At 44.8% G+C, this 19,387-nt stretch overlaps 1 protein-coding gene across 1 annotated transcript; it reads left to right on the top strand.

Moving 5' to 3' along the window:
- Positions 1-6,408: 6,408 nt before the first annotated feature.
- On the top strand, positions 6,409-15,169 carry SNAPC5 (small nuclear RNA activating complex polypeptide 5). The gene is made up of 3 exons (XM_088452886.1): positions 6,409-6,597; positions 11,218-11,298; positions 14,380-15,169. The coding sequence occupies exons 1-3, from the start codon at positions 6,508-6,510 to the stop codon at positions 14,497-14,499; spliced, it is 291 nt and encodes a 96-aa protein (XP_088309012.1). The 5' UTR covers positions 6,409-6,507; the 3' UTR covers positions 14,500-15,169.
- The last annotated feature ends 4,218 nt before the right edge of the window (positions 15,170-19,387 follow it).

Below are 19,387 nucleotides of genomic sequence, written 5' to 3'. Positions count from 1 at the left end.
GCATCCCGACCGCAAGTACTTGGGTTAGGGTGGAGGACTAGGTTTAGGCTGCGGGGAGGTATTCTGACTGCCGGCATACCATACCCATCCCCATTATTATCCTTTATATGGCCCCACAAGTGTTCTGCAGCGCCCTACAGAGTGCATAAATTAATAAGTGAACAAGAAATTAGTAACTTGCAGTGCAGGACAAAGACATGGTTTATATACATTGCTGCAATTAAAACACTCACAATAAGCAGCAGGGAGTTAGCAGTCAATTGTTAGGTGCCCTAGAGGCGAGTAAGGAGAAGAAAGTGTAAGGAGAAGCACCTGTGGGAAGAGGTCCCTGCTTGGGAGAACTTACATTGTAAAGGGGCGGGGTAGATAGGGAGGAAAGAGCAAGAAGTGGGTTAGGATGAGCGCTGGAGGGCCTTGATTAAGTAGTGGGTCTTGAGAGCCCTTTTGAAGATCTGGAGTGTCGGAGACTGAGAGAGTTCCAAAGGTAGGGAGCAGCACGGGCAAAATCATTGGAGGCGAGAGTGGGAGGAAGTAATCAGTTGGCAAGAGAGGTGACATGCATTTGTTGAGCGAAGTGGATGTGCTGGAGTGTGAAGGGAGATGAGGTCAGAGATGTAAGCACGAGAGGATTGGGTTGGCTTTGTAGGCGAGTGTAAGAACCTTGAATTGGCATCTGAAGGGTAAGGGGAGCCAGTGTAGAGCTTGAGGGAGAGGGGAAGTAGATGTAGAACGTCTGGAGAGGAAGATGAGCCGAGCAGCAGCATTGAGGACTGATTGTAGTGGAGAGAGGTGGGAGACTGGGAGGCCAGCTAGGAGAAGGTTACAGTAGTCCATTCTGGAGATGACCAGCGAGTGGATGAGGGTTTTAGTAGCATCCATAGTGAGGAAGGGTCTAATCCTGGAAATATTTTTGAGATGGAAATGGCAGGACTGTGAGAGGTGCTGAATGTGTGGTTTAAAGCAAATGGTGGAGTCTAGTATAACTCCAAGACAACGCACTTTGGGGCTAGAGGAGATAGTTGTGCCAACAATAGATAATGAAATTGTGGGAAGTGAGGTAATGGAAGCGGGTGGGAAGATGATCAGCTCAGTCTTAGACCTGTTAAGTTTAAGAAAGTGCTGGGACATCCAGGAAGAGATAGAGAGACAGTGGGAGATACGGGTGAGGAGCGAGGGGGAGAGATCAGGAGTGGAAAGGTAGATTTGAGTATCATCAGCATAGAAATGATATTGGAGGTCAAAAGAGTTTGAGTATATAGGGAGAATATGAGAAGTCCAAGACCAGAACCTTGGGGAACTCCTACTGTTTACGGAAGTGGGGGGGAGAGGTAGGAGGACAGCCAGGAGAGGGCAGTGCCACGTAGACCAAGAGAGTGAAGGATTTGCAGGAGAGGGTGGTCTACAGTTTCAAATGCAGCAGAGAGGTCAAGGAGAGTGAGCAGAGAGTAGTTGCCCTTGGATTTGGGAGCAAGGAGGTCATTGCACTTTTGTGAGGGCAGTTTCAGTGGAGTGGAGAGAACGGAAGCCAGATTGAAATGAGTCGAGGGAGTGAAGGAAAGAAAGGTGGTGAGGCGGATGTAAACAATACGCTTAAGGAGTTTGGAAGCAAAAGGGAGGAGAGAGATGGGTCGGTAGTTGGAGAGTATGTTAGGATCAAGGGTAGGTTTTTGAATGGGGGAGACAAGGGCATGTTTGAATGCAAAAGGGACAGTGCCAGATGATAGGGAGAGATTGAGGAGGAAGGCAAGATGGGAACAGGCAAAAAGAGACAGGTAACAGGGGAGACGGGAAGGGATAGGGTCAAGGGGGAAGGAGGGGAGGACCGGATGAGGGCCATGTAGTTGGAGAGTAACCAGAAACGGGAGAAGGATGTCAGAGTTGGTGAGACAGAGGGGGAGGGATGGTCAGGGAAAGGAGGGGCAGGAGTGTTGAGGGTCTGATGGGATATGATGTCCTCACGTATGGAGTCAATTTTAGATGTAAAGTAGGTGGCAAAGTCGAGGGCAGAGAGCGAGGAGGGGAAGGCAGAGGAGGGAGTTGAAAGTGGCAAGGAGATGCCGGGTGTTTTGAGGACTGGGAGGAGATGAGGTTCTTGAAATATGATTGTTTGGAGAGTGACAGGGCAGCACTGTAGGATGAGAGAATAAATTTGAAATGGAGGAAGTCTGCCCTAGAGCGTGAATTCTTCCACTGACGCTCGGCAATTCGTGAACACTTTTGCAGGTATCTGGTGTATTTGGAATGCCAGGGTTGTGGTGTGGATCTGCACAGGTGAGTATTGCCGGAGCAACAGAGTCAAGAGCAGAAGTAAGGGAGGCACTGTACAGGGAAGTGGCTTGTTCAGGATAGGGGAGAGAAGAGAGTCCAGCAGGGAGGAAAAAAAAAAAACAGTGTCAATAGCCTCAATGTTATACTTAGTAATGGTAGCCATAGGAGGTAGAGGAGGGGAAGGAGAGAGATAAGTTAAAAGAGAAGGTGATGGTCAGAGAGGGGGAATGGGGAATTGGAGTAATCAGAACTCCATTGAGACAGTGTATGGTCTGTCCCTGGCCAGCCAGCACCTTCAGCCCTTCCTCAAACTTTGTAGCTTAGGCACATCTGTGACATATGCTACAGAGTCAGTTTTTGTGTGGTACAGACCTGTGCACTTTGCCCAAAAGCATTAGACCAGTTTACTCATGACCTATACCACCTGATCAGTTAGGATTCCCACTCCACAACACATTTCAAAGAGTTTGATGTCTTCTGCAACGATCATGATCAGAGCTGCAGCCTCAGAATACAGGGTCGCATAGCACACCATTGTGAGGATGTTCCTCTTTTCTGATCGACTGGGGGGCTGGCAGGGTACCTGCTTTAGAGGTTACGCATCTACAGGCAAGTACCTAAGGGCAACATGCACATAAGAGCAACAAAGCCATTGGCAAGTGTCTGAGGATATGCAGAAGGTCCTGGATTTTGTCTGACACAAGCTGGAAAAAGTTCCTGATCCTTTGTTGTTGGAATATGTGTGTACATGTGGTGAGATGGGCAAGACAGTGTACACACCAGCGGATGCCCTCACACAATGAGCAGCCCATATTGCATAAACAATGGGGTGGTTTATTGATAAGTGACGGTACAGCCTTACTCACAATTATCCACACTGGTTATGGAGCGGAGCAGGGTGTCATACAGCTCCCCATTCGGGGAGTGTATGCAGCAGTATATTGCAGGTCACACGGTGCTATGTGGAGACTTGTGTCTCCCACTGTGGCACACTAACACAGTGAACAAGATGGCGCCACATGCGCAGTACTAGGTTCAGTGGCCATTTTGGTAAGCTTGTTTTTTTTCTGGTGTTGCAGGTAATAACAACCTTAAAAATGAGAAACACAATCCAGGTGTAATAAGTGTAAATTAAAAATGATGCCAATACAGGTGCTAAACTGCAGCTCCTAAACCCGGGTACACACTAGACTAGTGTTTCCCAACCTCGGTTATCAAGGCCCACCAACAGTCCAGGTTTTAGGGACATCCATACTTGAGCACAAATGGTAAAATCAAAATAACTGAAGTACTAATTAAGACACCTGTGCTCAAGTATGGCCAGTGGCGGACTGGAGCATGAAGGGCCCACAGGGGAACACAATAATAGAGGTCCACAAAGAGTGTGGTCAGTCACTGGAGGGGGTGTATCTATCTACTACTATATATATGTATGTGTGTGTGTGTGTGTATATATATATATGAGATGTGCGGGTTCGGATTTAATCGGTTCTTATTGCTACTTTACCGCAAGTTCGGATTAGTTTGGATTTATTTTATTGGCTATCCAGAACACGTGATAGCCGATAGCCAATAAAATGCCGGTTTGAGATCCGAGTAAAACCAAGTAAATCCGAACCCGCTCATCTCTAATAAATATATATATATATATATATATATATATATAATTATATATATATATAAATCCGTCCTTGGTCTGGAACTCCCAATAACAATGTTTAACTGCTGGCGGTGTCCTCACAAAAAGAATGTATAGTGCAAAGGTGTGGCACTCATGGCATCTTAGAATGAAAACTCAGATACTGTAGGCTGGTGCAGGTAGGTAGTGGTAAGCACAGAGGTGTCAGGGAGGTAGTGCCGATATGTAATGTGGTACTATGCAGGAGTCAGGGAGGCAGTGCCGAGAGATAGTGTTTGGTAAGGACGGATCAGGGACGTAGTGCAGATAGGTAGTGGTAGTATGTAGGGGTCAGGGAGGTAGTGCAGAGAGATAGTGTTTGGTAAGGACGGATCAGGGAGTTAGTGCTGATAGGTAATGTGGTAGTATGTAGGGGTCAGGGAGGTAGTGCCGAGAGATAGTGTTTGATAAGTAAGGTGGGTAGTGCAGATCGGTAGTGGTGAGTATAGAGGGGTCAGGGAGGTAGTGCAGATAGGTAGTGTTTGGTAAGGAGGTGTCAGGGAGGTAGTGGTAGTATGCAGGGGTCAGGGAGGCAGTGCCGAGAGATAGTGTTTGGTAAGGAGGGGTCAGAGGGTAGTGCAGATAGGTGGTGGTAGTATGTAGGGGTCAGGGAGGTAGTGCAGAGTGATAAGTGTTTGGTATGGAGGGGTCAGAGGGTAGTGGTGAGTATGGAGGGGTCAGGGAGGTAGTGGTAAGAACAAAGAAGTCAGAGGTAGTGGTGGTCAGTTGTGGGTAAATGAGACCACTACACATGTACTAAATTATGTCACACTGTAGTGCCCCCCCATATTATGCCACCTGTAGTGCCCACACATCACACCACACTGTAGTGCCCCCCACATTATGTCGCACTGTAGTGCCCCCCACATTATGTCGCACTGTAGTGCCCACACTCTATGCTACACTGTAGTCCCCACACACCCACACAGTATGCTACACTGTAGTCCCCACACATTATGCCACCACTAGTGCCCACACATTATGCTACACTGTAGTCGCCACACATTATGACACCTGTAATGCCCATACATTATGCCACCTCTAGGGCCCACACAGTGTACTTATCAAAAGCATCCTCAGGCAGCCGGCAGGGTGGTGTCTAAATCCCCTTCACGGAGAGGACCCTGATGTCATCAGCAAGTGTCCAGTGTCATTCCCTACCATTGAAGTGGGCATAGAGGAGGAATATAACCATGTGGCGAGCGTAGCGAGCCACTGAGCCGGAAGCGTGGCGTGTTCAGCGAGCCCACGAGGGGACAACTTTCTTGTTTAAGTGGGGACAACTTGTTAACTAGCCTTCATGGGCATGAACTGCACTTCCTTCCTCACTCACGTCACTTCCAGGTCCCTAGCAAGAGGGGAAATAAGCTCTACAATCTAGCTGCTTCCCTGCCGGCAGAGCAACAGTCACAGCCTCATAATGATGAGACACCCATGAGGCTGTGCTGCTGCTGCAGCTGCTAAACTCCAGGCCAGAGGAGCATGTGATGGGCTCCTCCAATCAGAGTTCAGCACATGCTCCTCTGACCCCACTGCAGAGACTACAGGATGGAAGTTTACCCAGCAGGGGACTGCAGTGCTGAGTCTGACAGCACTGTGCTCCGGTCCCCTGTGTGTAGCTGCCGGCCGGTTCAGTCACAGCCTTGATGACTGCCCAGCAAGCAGCTGCATTGCAGCCTGCCATACATTTACAAACGGCGCTGTAGGCCACGCCCTCACGCACTAGGGGGCATGACTACAAATCATTGGGCCCCCCGGGGATTTCACCGAATCACAGGCAGCCCACTGCAAGCCTGAGTATGGCTATCCTTCAAACTTGGACTGTTAGTGTGCCTTGAGGTCCGCGGTTGGAAACCCCTGCACTAGACCATATATTGTCTGATCCGGCAGATTGGACAACATATTGTCCACATCAGCGATTCGCTCCGTCGCTCCTGTTATCAGCAAGTGTGTATGCACTTGTTGATGCCGGTACCCCGCCAGGTCCCGCCACTAATGAGGTCGGTAGATGGTCACTTAGAGTAGATCTAAATCTTTAAATCAAACCAGTGAAGTCGAATAAATATAAATATGAATATTTATCACCAAAGGAGTGGACCTAGAGTAATTAACATATTGCTAAAGGGTGTTAAAAAACTGGGAAAAGAAAAGTGTATGTGTACTTTTTGGTAATTTTTCTTTGTGATGGCCACAAAGTATGTCCAAAACAAACAGTGGGAAGCATATGTATGATAAACGTTATTTTTTACTTTTCTTTTGACGCAATTACAAGAACACTTCTTTGTGATGATTCATTGCCTCATCTTCGCAGCCAGGAGGTGGCGCTGCGGCGCGCTTCTCATTGTTCAAATGATAACGCCAGCTTGGCCTTATATGACACATTCGCGCTGATGCGCCCTTAGTAAGAATGGCCGCCTAGCGGCGTGTTGTGGCTCAGAACTAGTTACGTCACGGGATTCCGCGCGGTGAGATGACGTCCCGACCTTCGTGACAGGTATTGTGAATGGCTGGATGCCTCGGCGATGAGGTGCTGTAGTCGGTGACCCGATTAAGGGCGCAGGATGCTGAGTCGCCTGCAGGAGCTGAGAAAGGAGGAAGAGACTCTGCTAAAGATCAAAGCTGCCCTGCACGATCAGCTCAACAGGTTAAAGGTCAGAGAGCACAGGTCGGGGGTCATATATGTATATATAAAAGTTGAAGGATAGATATGTGCATTATCGGGTTTGTTCCCAGGAGAAGTTGGTGTATGTTGGAAAAATGAGAGAACTGTCATCTTTGCGAGTAACTCTGTTCACCTCACCTCAGGCAGTATGGTATAGGGCAGAAATGCCCAACCAATGGATTGGGTCACACTCTGGGCGGAATTCAATTGATTCCTGCCCCCATCGCGCCCGACGGAGCTATTCAATTCTTGCTCCTATCGGGCACGATCAGCTGCCAGCACTACATATCAGCTCGCAGCCCCAGGGGGGTGAGAGATGAAATGTGCGATAAGTGACATGTTTGGGCGCCCAAACATCACTTTTCGCGATCGCGCCCAGCACTTTGGTCGGGTTTAGCTGCTTTGCGTGGCTAAACCGGACCACTTTGGGCGCGATCAGCACGAAAATCTGGAACAATTGCATAGCGGCCCCCGAACTCCTGTCACTTTAGACGGGAGATGCGGGCCGCGAAAACAATTGAATTCCGCCCTCTGTGTTTTGGGGTTTCCCTGATTGTCAGATATACAATACACCCTACTGAGGTGAGATGGGGGTGGCTCCAGAAAATGACCCTTGGGGGCAAGATATATAGACACACACATTTTGTTATTAACAATTACTTGCATAGCACCGAAGCGCTATTCAAATAATATTTAAGTTATCCGAATCAGCCACTGCCTTAGTGGAGCTTACTATCTATATTATATATATAATCTCAAGACTTGATGCTCCCACTGTAATAACACAAGCTTTAGATTACAGTGATCCTTAATGAAATTACTATGATGGAAGTTCGTGTGTAGTCTGGAAGCCGACGGTCTAAGTGCCGACTGCCGGCTTCCAGACTCTCTAATCCCGGCGTGGTACTAATGATAGGCGTCAAAAACGCGATGCCTGTCATTAACCATACGCCGGAAGACCGACGTCCGGCATACTGAACGAAGGTGTGCCGGGTGCGGACAGCCGGGGAGGGTTAGGTTTAGGGCTCCCAGGGGGACTTTAGGGTTAGGCACCCCCGGGGGGAGGTTAGGGATAGGCACCCCCCTGGGGAACTTGGGGGAAGGTTAGGCACCCCTAAGGGAGGGTTAGGGGGGGGGGAATTAGGTTAGCGATACTTACCATGCGGCCTGCAGTAATACCTACTACACCCATTCATGTGGGTTTGGCCTGGAAACGTCGTAATTCTATTCATAATGGAAGCTCAGTTGATATGCTTAACCTTCAGTGAACTAGGTGGGGTGTGATATACCCCAGCAAGATTTGAACTTCTATAACATTATAATAAATACTGCACGCAAGTTGCCTTTTCGTGTAGCTGGAGTTGAAAGGCTGCGAGTTTGCGTAGTGACGGCGGTTTAGTGCAGCTAGCGTAGCGAGTACACGTGCGTAAAGTGCGTGTGGGCATCTCATACCCCACCTGGTCCGGCACCTGCCTTGATGTCAACTAAAAGTGATCTCATATTCATTATGTTAATTATCGGGGTTCAGATGGACCGTGATAATTAACATTCTACCTCGCACTGAGCAATTCATCAAGCTCCAACGACGGAGACAGCGGATCCAAAAATCAGCTGTCTCCTCGAATGTTTTCACTGCTACTCGTGAACGTTCATGTTAATTTTCACTTGCTTTTGTAGAAATTAAGTGATAATGAATAGACAAGAGGTTCCAAAACGCGGTCCTCAAGGCTCCCCAACAGTTAAGATTTTAGAGCTATCCATGCTTGACCACAGGTGAATTAATTAGTATCTCAGTCAATTTGATTTAACCACCTGTGCACAACGATGGATATCTCTAAAACATTAATGGTGCATACACACGATCAGATTTTTTCTTCAGATATGGACGATAACGATTTAAAAATCGTTCAGTCGTTCATATCTGAAGGAAAATCGTTCATATCTGACATGCCTGAACGATGGACGATCAACGATGCGCGTTCCCGTTTGTCAGATAACGATATCTGACATCTGATGGGTTTGCAGTCAGACTTGGACAATTCCATTCATTTTAATGCAGTCAAAAATCGTTCAATCGTTCAAATCGTTCAAATCGTTCAAAACTTTGGTCAAATCGTCCAAATCGTTCAAATCGTTTAATCGTTCAGTCGTTCATCTGACAAATCTGACAAGTCTGGCAAATCTGACCGTGTGTACGCTCCATTACTGTTGGGGAGCCTTGAGGACCGCGTTTGGGAACCTCTGGAGTAGACCCTTTAAACTGAGTTGACTAAGTTTATTTTAATTATTTCTAATTGTTCATAAGCTTAATTTCTACTAACGATTGCTCTTCAAACGTGTTCCAGATCTTTTTTAAAAAAAGTTGTTACTAGAAGACATAACTTTAGTTTGTAAAAAAGTTTTTTTTTTTTCTTATCTTACAAGAGTAAAGCGTTTATTCCCTTTTTATTATTTTGTTTTATTTTTATATCTGAAGGGTCATGAATCGATGTTATGACAGTTGGAATTACTGTCGTACTAAGGGCCTGATTCAGATACACGCTAACCCGATGGTTTATAGTCTGCGCATCCCCCCCCAAGCCACAGCATGATTGTCATGCTGGCAGAGCTGGGGTGTGGCTGGCCACTGTTCCCGGAAATGGGGGCGTGTTGTCCCTGTTTTTCGGAAGGGACGAAGCCAGGGTCTGCGACGGTGGACACAGATTTCCTGGCCTCGCAGCTGTCAGGGCCTGGCCAGACTGCGGTAAACTTCTGCTACCGCAACCTGGCCAAAGGAGCAACCGGTGGCGATGGTGATCTCAGGCTACGACCTCGGTCACAGCGTTGGGATCGCAGATGCAACAAGGAGGTGTCTAGACACCTCCTAAAGCATTGCAGATGGATGGAATTGCACAGTTGCTTGTGTGCAGCTCAGCATTTCCATCCATCTCTGAATCAGGCCCTAATTTAGTATACTTATGGTGAAGTATAGCATAGGGTATGAGATCCCCCACGTGGTTCGCCATGTTGATTTTTTCCACCTGGTTCACAGAAGGTTAAAACCCTAATTGGGAAATCAGATAAGAAGACTCTCGCTTTCAGTTGAAAAAGTAACAAAACAAATGTAATATTTTGATAAGTGGCTAAATGTGTGTAGCAGAGGCTACAGTATGGCCCAGTGTTCTCTTGCATTCAGTTTCAAAAGTGTAATGTGCGCTGTCTGAAGGGGATGCAGTCAGGAAGCCGACGGTCGAAATGCCTACCGCCGGCTTCCCGACTGTCTAATCCCGGCAGGGGTCTAATGACAGGCGTCAAGATCCCGCCGCCTGTCATTTTACCTACGCCGGGAGCCCGACGCCCGGCATACCGATCGAAGGTTAGGTGCTCCTGGGGGGGGGACTTAGGGCTAGGCACCCCCCCCCACACCCAGGGGGTAGTTTAGGGTTAGGTACACCCTGGGTGAGATTAGGGTTCGGCACCCCCCGGGAGACTTAGATTTAGGCTGCGGGGATGGGAGGGTTAGGGTCTTACAGCGGGGGTTAGGGTTAGGCACCCCTAAGGGAGAGTTAGGGTTGGGGGGGTTAGGTGAGCAAATAGAGAAAATACTTACCTGTCAGGATCTTCACTGGCAGTGTTCCAGCGTCGGGATTCGAACCGATCCCGTCTGTAGCCTGTTAATCGAACATGCCAATGGTAAAAAAAATAATATAACCAAATGGACCAGTACACTCAGGAGTGCTCACTTCTCATCAGTTTGTATGTTGCTTACAGCAGCAGTGATATTACCGTGCTCTGCTAAAGCATTTAACTAGTACTGATTTCTGCTGTATTCTCATGTATACATACAAATGTAGTTGTACATACATTTACTTACTAGTACAAAAGAATAATGGTATTGGCAGGGGCGTTTTAAGAGAGGAGGGGGCCAGTGTGCAGACTCAGTGCGGGCCCCCTCCTCTCTCCGGTGGTGCATCGGGTGTAGTAGATTCTGGCTTAGTGCTTAGTCTACTTCGCATGTCCGGGTCTCCAGGAAAATGGCGCCCTAGTCGTTTTTCCAGGGACAGCATGCATGAGTCACCGGGAAAATGTCCACCGCCATTTTCCAAGTGATTTTTGCTGCTCTGCAGTGCCACGGACAGGTAAGTATAAGACTAATGGGTGCAGTGTGGGCCCTTCTGGACCCAGGGGACCGTGTGCCCCACACACCCTGCACCCACTATAGATACTGGCCCCTATAAAATAGAGCAAGGAACTCTTTATAAGAAAAGACAAAATTTGGCTCCCAGTGCCACCATGTTGCACCGTCCTAGTTATGGCTTTGGGAGCAATTCTCTCCTAGCATGATAACCTGCTGCAGTAGAGTGAAAGAGAACTTTCTTCGGAGTATTGAATTAAGTGTATAAACACTCCATTTAATGTACATTATTGAGTAACACATGAGCGTTTGAGATTTACAAACATGCAGATTTATTTCAAAGCATTCCTGATCATTTTGTCATATGGAGGTTCGGTCTGCAGAGGATGTTTCATTCATTGTTTGAACAGGAAAAACACATTTTCTCTATTTTACTGATCCAAGTGAAAGTAATCTTTGCTTCTAGGTAACATTTGCCATGTATTACATTTTTAGGTTGAGGAACTGGCTCTTCAATCCATGATAAACTCTAGAGAAGGACAGGATGTACAATCTCACACCGAGGAGCTTGAGGAGGTGGGTGATCGTCTACACAGAGTGCACCACTATTATAACGCACACAGGCATTCTGCTAACGGTAATCTGTGTCTAGTACATGGGCACTTGGAGATGGGTAAACTAAACTTCTGAGGGTCAACACACTTGACTGATTATTACAATGTAATTGAATAAATGGAATGTTCATGTTTAAAATATGATTATCGCCTTCTCCTATCTCTCTCATACCTGTCTCCCTCCACATCTAGGCACTAGTAAGGGGTGGCGCCAGCTACAGGTACTGCCAGGACTCAATGCAGGCAGTGCTGGCTGTAGCTGTTAGGGGGCAAAGCAGCACTGTATGTCTGTCAAGCAGCCACTGAGAGCTCTGAGGGGGATCGGGCCTCCAACTGTGGATACAGAATTTAGGCTCTTATAATATCTATCAATATAGATAAATATATTGCAGTCCTGTGCAACTCTGCTAGCGTTGGGAATCTTTTTTTTGCCTAAAATGCGTCTTAGTTGCAATGCGATGCAACTAGGATACTCCAAGAGACTGTGCTGATTGATTTGATATGCGTCACTTGTATATCTGTGCAAAAAAGACGCCCGACGCTAGCAGAGTATCGCGGTGTCTGGCACATTGAGAGGGGCTGTCTGGCATGACTGCAGCAAAGATGTGCAAGGACACTGACATATGATAACATATTTTGCATCGTTAATTGGGAATGTTGGTTGAATGTTTTTTGACTGTCTTCTCCTGACCACTGCTATTCCTGTGTTCATCTAATAGGTTCCCTCTTTGCACTAGAACGCCATTGTTTATTCTTTTCCCACGGCAACATGACACTGATTGACAGTCCCAGCAGTTTGGCTGGAATATCTAAGGGATAAAGGAAGGCACGTGGTAATGGTAACATAAATATTTAAGCCACTCCAAGCCTCCAGCACATATTCTACATACATTCCACACAGACAAGGCATTGTATTGTCAATAGAGTTACAGTCACATAGATGTTTAATTCCACATGTAACCATACACACAAGTAACCGCTGAGTTTTGCAGAACTATCATGCAGAAGGCCATTGTATGTATGCTGAGCTACAAGTGGCCTATTCTAGAACAGCGCAAAAATATAAAACTGCCAGTGACTAAGGGGTCTAGTTACTAAGCAGTGTTAGGAGACAGAGTGAAAAGTGATAAGGTGCCAGCCAATCAGCTCCTAACTGTCATCTCACAGGCTTGGTTTGAAAATTGACAGTTGGGAGCAGATTGGCTGGCACCTTATCACTTTTCACTCTGTCTGATTAGTAAATAGACCCCTAAGGCTGCATGACAGTATGTATTCCCCAGCCGCTCAGCTTCTAAATTATCTTATTGATCACTATTTCCAAGAGCCTTATTTATTAGTGAACGATACAACACAGCAATTCCTACTAATAACACTACTGAGAGGGGGAATCTTTTAAAATGGAAAATGCCATCTTGTTAATGTGAATTGCATTTTTCCAAATAATTTATCTTTATAAAGCTGACCTAAAAGAAGAGTCCCACTTATACATGTGCTCTTACACTGATCAGCATCACATTAAAACCACTGACCGGGAAAGTGAATACCACTTATTATTTCATTACAATGGCACCTGGCAAGAGGTGGGATATATTAGGCTCGGTTCTTGAAGTCGATGTGTTGGAAGCAGTAAAAATGAGCAAGCGTAAGGATCTGAGTGACTTTGGCAAGGTCCAAATTGTGATGGCTAGATGACAGTGTCAGAGTGTTCTCCAAAATGTCAGGTCTTGTGGATTGTTACTGGTATGCAGTGGTCAGTACCTACCAAAAGTGGTACAAGGAGGGACAATCAGTGAACAGGCGACAGGGTCATGGGCCACAAGGCTTACTGATGCGTGTGGGGAGGGAAGGCTAGTCCGTCTGCTCCAATCCCACAGAAGAGTTACTGTAGCACAAATTGCTGAAAAAGTTATTGCTGGCTGTGATAGAAATGTGTCAGAACGCACCGTGCAACGCAGCTTGTTGCGCATGGGGTTGTGTAGCCTCAGACCTGTCAGAGTGCCCATGTTCACCTTTGTCCACCACTGAAAGCTCCTACAATGGGCACGTGAGCAACAGAACTGGACCATGGAGCAACGGTAGAAGGTGGTCTGGTCTGATGAATCATGTTTTCTGTAACAACATGTGGATGGCCGGGGGGATGTGTGTTGTTTATCTGGGGGAAGAGATGGCTCCAGGACGCACTATGGGAAGAAGACAGCCGGCCGAGGCGATATGATGCTCTGGGCAATGTTCTGCTGGGAAACCTTGGGTCCTGCCATTCATGTGGATGTCACTTTGACACGTACCACATACATAAACATTGTTCCAGACCAAGTACACCCCTTCATGGCAACAGTATTCCCTGATGGCAGTGGCCACTTTCAGCAGGATAATGCATCCTGCCACACTGCAAAAATTGTTCAGGAATGATTTGAGGAACATAACAAATAGTTCAAGGTGTTGATTTGGCCGTCAAAATCCCATATCTCAATCCGATTGAGCACCTGTGGGATGTGCTGGGAAAACAAGTCCGAGCCATGGAGGACCCAACTCGCACCTTACAGGACTTAAAAGGATCTGCTGCTAACGTCTAGGTACCAGATACCACAGGACACCTACAGAGGTCTTGTGGAGCCCATGCATCAATGTGACCTATGTTTTGTGGTTTTAGGTTATGGCTGATCGGTGTATATTACAGTGACGCTGTAACGTAGCATTTTGCATGCAGATACAGCAGCAGTTGCACACAGAATATAAGCAGGTCGCATATCATTGTAATCAGCAGAAGTTGCTTGTGTATCCTATTCGCAAAGCTTTTGAAGGTAAAAAGTAGCACGAAAAGACTATCTGTGCTACCAAGTAGCACGGTGCTCGCGTGTTATGTTTAACGCGACTTGTAACGCACGGATGTAAGATTTATTTGGACACATCTGTAGTTTGCGGCTGGAGCCTGCCGAATCTTTGCTATGAGTTGTGTAGACAGCATAGTGTTATTGCAGCTTCTAACTTGTTGCCTTGATATGGTATAAATAACGCAGTATCATTTTATTCTACAACACTACAGGATTCACTCAATGTGGATGATGAAGCTGTGATAAACCAGACCGAACTGCAGCTTAGCACACTGGACTACAATCAGGAGCAGATGGAAGAGGAGGAGGAAGAAGAGGATTCGGACACCTAGAACATGCTACAAGAAGCAGGCTGTAGAGATTCCCTTTAACTGAACTGTGTTCTTGTATAAGTCAAAGGACTTAAGATCCTTCCCTACTACTACAACTACAAGGGAAAGGCTGTAATGTCATTTCTTGCATGATTCCCATTTGTAGCACCCTTTCTCTGTCAGAGAAATTCAATGCTGCCTGGCAATTAAAGGGTTGATATCTGTAAATGCCGCCGTTAGATTTATAACAGTACATTGCAAGTTTACACAAACGTGAGAGATGCTTTCACAAGGGTCATTATTCTGTCACCATCATTGCACTGAGTCTTTACCTTGTCATTGTGAATCAGGAGAGGCAGTGTGTACTGAGCAACCCCATGTATGGGGACACTGCCTGTGGGGACATGGGTGGGGCAAGACTGGCATCTCAGGGGTTGATATGACAGGAGTGAGCTCCTCTTGGATTCTATAACTTTCATTTTGACAGAACCAATTTTTTTATCTTCTGCAAATTAACACTTAAAGCACAATCTTCGTGGCGAAGGACTAAGGGCCTTTGCAACTGTGAATCCATAAAAAGCTGAGCAATGATGCCCATAATAGATGGGCAGTATGTGTAAAGAGTATAATACACATGAGTGAGCATTTATACATGACCTGTGCAATGTAAATAAAATGTGTATGGAGATTCTGTGCTTGCAGTGAATAGTGTATAGACTGTTACAAATGGTATGCAGTCGTATTGTCCACATTCATGATGTCAACACTAATGTCGAATGGTTCTGAATGTTCACTTGCATGTCTACATTATAAACCTATCAGTGTTAGGCTCGGCTCAGGGGTGGGGAACCTTTCTTCTGCCGTGGGTCATTTGGATATTTATAACTTCATTTGCAGGCCTGGTACAGGCCACACCCCCTCTGTGATGACACACGAAGGGGATGGAGCCACTATCGCCGGTGATTACAGCAATGCCCGAAGCATCCTGAGGATGCTCCGGGGAGCTGTAAGGGCAGCGGTGTGACCGTCTGAAGCATCCGAAGGACACTCCAGGCGGTACCACTGCATAGATTCTGACTATAGGGTGCCATTCTAGGCACCCTGCTAGCCAGATGAGGCTGGCAGAATAAAGCTCCTAGACTTATTGATTTTCGAGTCCTGTCTGCGGTTGCCTTGGCAGGACCAGACCAAATGATTTTGCGGGTCTTATACGGCCCTCGGGACACACCTTCTCAATCCCTGGCTTAGATAGTATTGTCGATATGTTGACAATACTATTGTGAATGTCGACTTTGAGACCTGATCGACATTCACGTGTAAACATTCTAATATCAGCATAGTGATTGTCTGACTCTTCTACCACACCCATTAGAAACAGACTAGTAACTGAGCACGTTATTGCCAGAGTTTCTCATCTTTATGTGACAACATTGAATTGGGGCTGTCCTTTTTGTTATTCACCTGCTTATGCTTCATTCCAGTGATGTCACTAGTTTCTAGAAAATTGTTAGGCCAGATTTTGGTACAGTACACAAAAATGTCTTCCTTCACTGTGTGCGGAGGTGCCAGGTCCTAATAAAATATTGGACAGCGTCTGCTACCAGTGTCACATCAATAAGAAGTCATGGTAACATTTTCTATTGGCTGCACTGTGCGCAGATTCACTATGTTTGTAAAAGAGCCATTCACAGCAGCTAGTTCTCAAATTGCGTCATCACTGGTGTATGGGTAATCTGGCTACTCAGACTGTAGACAACACTAGCGGCTAAAACATAAATTACTAGGTAATGGCGCTCAGCGCAGTCCAACATATAAGAAAAAGTATAAAAGTATATATAAAAAAAATGTATTAAAATGAGATCAAGTCCAATATACTCAAACTTCCATTGTGTAGCCTCCAACGATAGACTTCAGATCCTCCTTTCAAAGGTGTCTTGTATCCAGATGTTTCTTGGAGTATTTAAAATAAACAAAAACACATCATGGTACAGTATGTCTAAATATCATATAATATTTCACAAAATGTGGGACAATCTATTAATCCGTGTGGATATAGTGGCGCGTACTGAACGGATCTTTAACCGATAGTATCTCTTCCATCAAACGGAGCCCATGGCCGATAATAAGATTACATACACTGTACTTAAACAATGCGTACCCTACTCAAAAGGAAATGAGGAATAATTATCCTCTTCCATATCATAACCAATGGAACACACCACGTAAGAGATATAATAAATTTTCCCCAAAACAGACTGACTATAATTTCCCCCTTAAATTAAGGAATAGATATGAAATCCTCTCAAATGCACCACATTCTGATGCTTTTTTTTTTAGACAGGAGAACAAACCACGGGAGAAACCATTAGATAAAAACAATACGAAGGTATTTAGGCGAGGTAAAATGGGTGGACAGAGAAAAAAGGATAGAAATAAATTAGAAAAAATATAGAGAACAGAAAATAATTATAAGCGATGACCCTCTTTCTGATAATACCACAAAAATTTTAAATTTGAGTGATCATATTTTAGATGAATATGAAACAGCAGTTCTTCAAAAACGACTAAGATTTTGTCCGAGTAATAACATCAATTCTTCAATCTATATATTGATGTTCAAAATTTTATTAGAATATTAGCATTGAAGAAATTATATTTAGTTAAAACCACACAGGATGCTAATGAAATTGAGCATAAGACTTTTAAAAAAACAATCCACTTTCAATCCCAGTTTTGTGAAAGGCTGTTGTGTTGATTCCTTTACTAAAATAGTGAATGACGAAATCAACCAGCTGCAAAGCAATATCCCCTCCTATAAACCTAACTTAAATAAAAGTGAGAGAGACGCCTTGGAAAGATTGAAGCGAAACCAGCTGATAAGGGGGGGGGGGGTCATTAGTCTCAATATAGGGAAGAAGCCTTACGGCAATTAAAAGACAGGTGTACTTACAAAAAAATTAGGGCAGATCCATCTTCTAAAATCCTGATTAAACTGAAAAACCTGGTTAAGTAATATGAAGACCTGGGGACTATTAATAGAACTACTTCTGAATTTTTGGTTATTGAAATGTTCACATTCCCGGTTATGTATCTTCTTCTTCCGAAGGTTCATAAAGATGAGTGTAAACCCCCGGGACGCCCGATTATCGCAGGGACTAACTCTATCACTGCTAATTTGTCCCATTTCATAGATCACTTTCAACCTTTTGTGATAGAAGGGCATTACCATCTGAACGATACTAGGGACGTCCTGAGAAAGTTGAAGGAGGTAAAATGGGAAAATAATGTTTTTGGTGACTGGTGATGTTACTTCACTATATACAATGATTAAACATACAGACAGGATCAAGGCAATTAAACAAACCTTGTCATCTAGTGATATGGATCTTAACCTACAGGAGATTATTTTAAAAGGGATTTGTTTATTTTATACAATAATTATTTTAACTTTGACGGCGACTACTATAATCAGGAGGTCAGTACCGCCATGGGGACCAGGTTTGTCCCCAGCTATGCCAACATCTTCATGTCCAGATGGGAGGATTCTTCCGTCAGGCGTGGTGATAGCTGGCGGTTGAACCTGGTTCGTTGGTGGCGGTACATAGATGATGTGCTTTTTATTTGGCAGGGAGACCAATTGTTGATTGACCTGTTCTGTACCTATCTTAATGATAATATTCTAAATATTAAATAAAGTTTTACCCAGAGTCAGACTAGAGTTATTTTTTTAGATTTAGATATTTATATTGAAAATAAACAGATTGAGTCCTCTGTTTACACACAGCCCACTGACTCTAATACCTATATAGGCACCAAAAGTAATCATCTATCTAAATGGTTAATGTTCCCAAAGGACAATTTACCCGTCTAAGGGGCATATTCAATTAGCCGCGATAAGCCGCGCACACGATAAGTATTTTCTCCAAAAACATGCGATGAAGGTGGAAAGTCCGGCACGCAAAACTTAGCCTACTTTTCGCGGCTAATTGAATATGCCCCTAAGACGTAATTGTCCTTATAGGGAGAAATATATGGTAGAAGCCACTGCCATGAAAAATATATTCTTCTAGTAGGGTTATAATAATTATCAATTACGGGAAGCCATAGAAGAGGCATCAAATATTGATAGGGAAAGCTTATTGGTAGAAGGGAATACAGGTTGAGTCTCCCATATCCAAAATGCCTAGGACCAGGGTTATTTTGGATATTGGAATATTCTGTATTTTGGAACAATTGCATACCATAATGAAATATCTTGGGAATGGGACCCAAATCTATACACAGAATGCATTTATGTTTCATATACACCTCATACACAAAGCCTGAAGGTAATTTCTACTTTATTTTTTTTTACTCAATAATAATTTTTATTGGCTTAAAGATCAAATACAATTATGACATAGTGTCTTTTGAAAGTACAGTCACAAAATAGTAAGGTCATTCACAACAGAATGTCAACGGAATAGTTAACAATGCTCCATTTACACACAGGAGCGACCAATTAAGAAACTACACACTGTATCATAATCAAATATCTCGTTGATCTGTGGACTAAGAGCCCACTTCAGAGGTAGACGAGGAAAAAGAAATATATATATATATATATATATATATATATATAATGTATTTATTTATTCGTATCTAGTCTCAAAAGGGAACACCTCCATCGAAGACCATCATGTTGTACCATGTTGTTAATTGGAAACATGTTCTGAGTGTTTCAGCTTTGGGGATTGGGTCTTTATTAATGGTAACTAAATAGAGAAAAACTTTTCCGCCATACCCTCTCTGTTAGTAGACGTACCTGTCCACTCCGTATGAAACAGATATGAGACTCTGGGCAGGAATAGCGTAAGGTTTAGTGTTGTGGGTTCTATCCACTGTGATAGAATTGTTTTCTTTGCTGCCC

The sequence above is a fragment of the Taudactylus pleione genome, unplaced genomic scaffold (assembly GCF_031769625.1).
Source record: "Taudactylus pleione unplaced genomic scaffold, aTauple2 ptg000556l, whole genome shotgun sequence".
Lineage (NCBI taxonomy): Eukaryota > Metazoa > Chordata > Amphibia > Anura > Myobatrachidae > Taudactylus > Taudactylus pleione.
The sequence above is the reverse complement of the archived record's forward strand: the minus strand, read 5'-3'. Positions and strand labels throughout refer to the sequence as shown.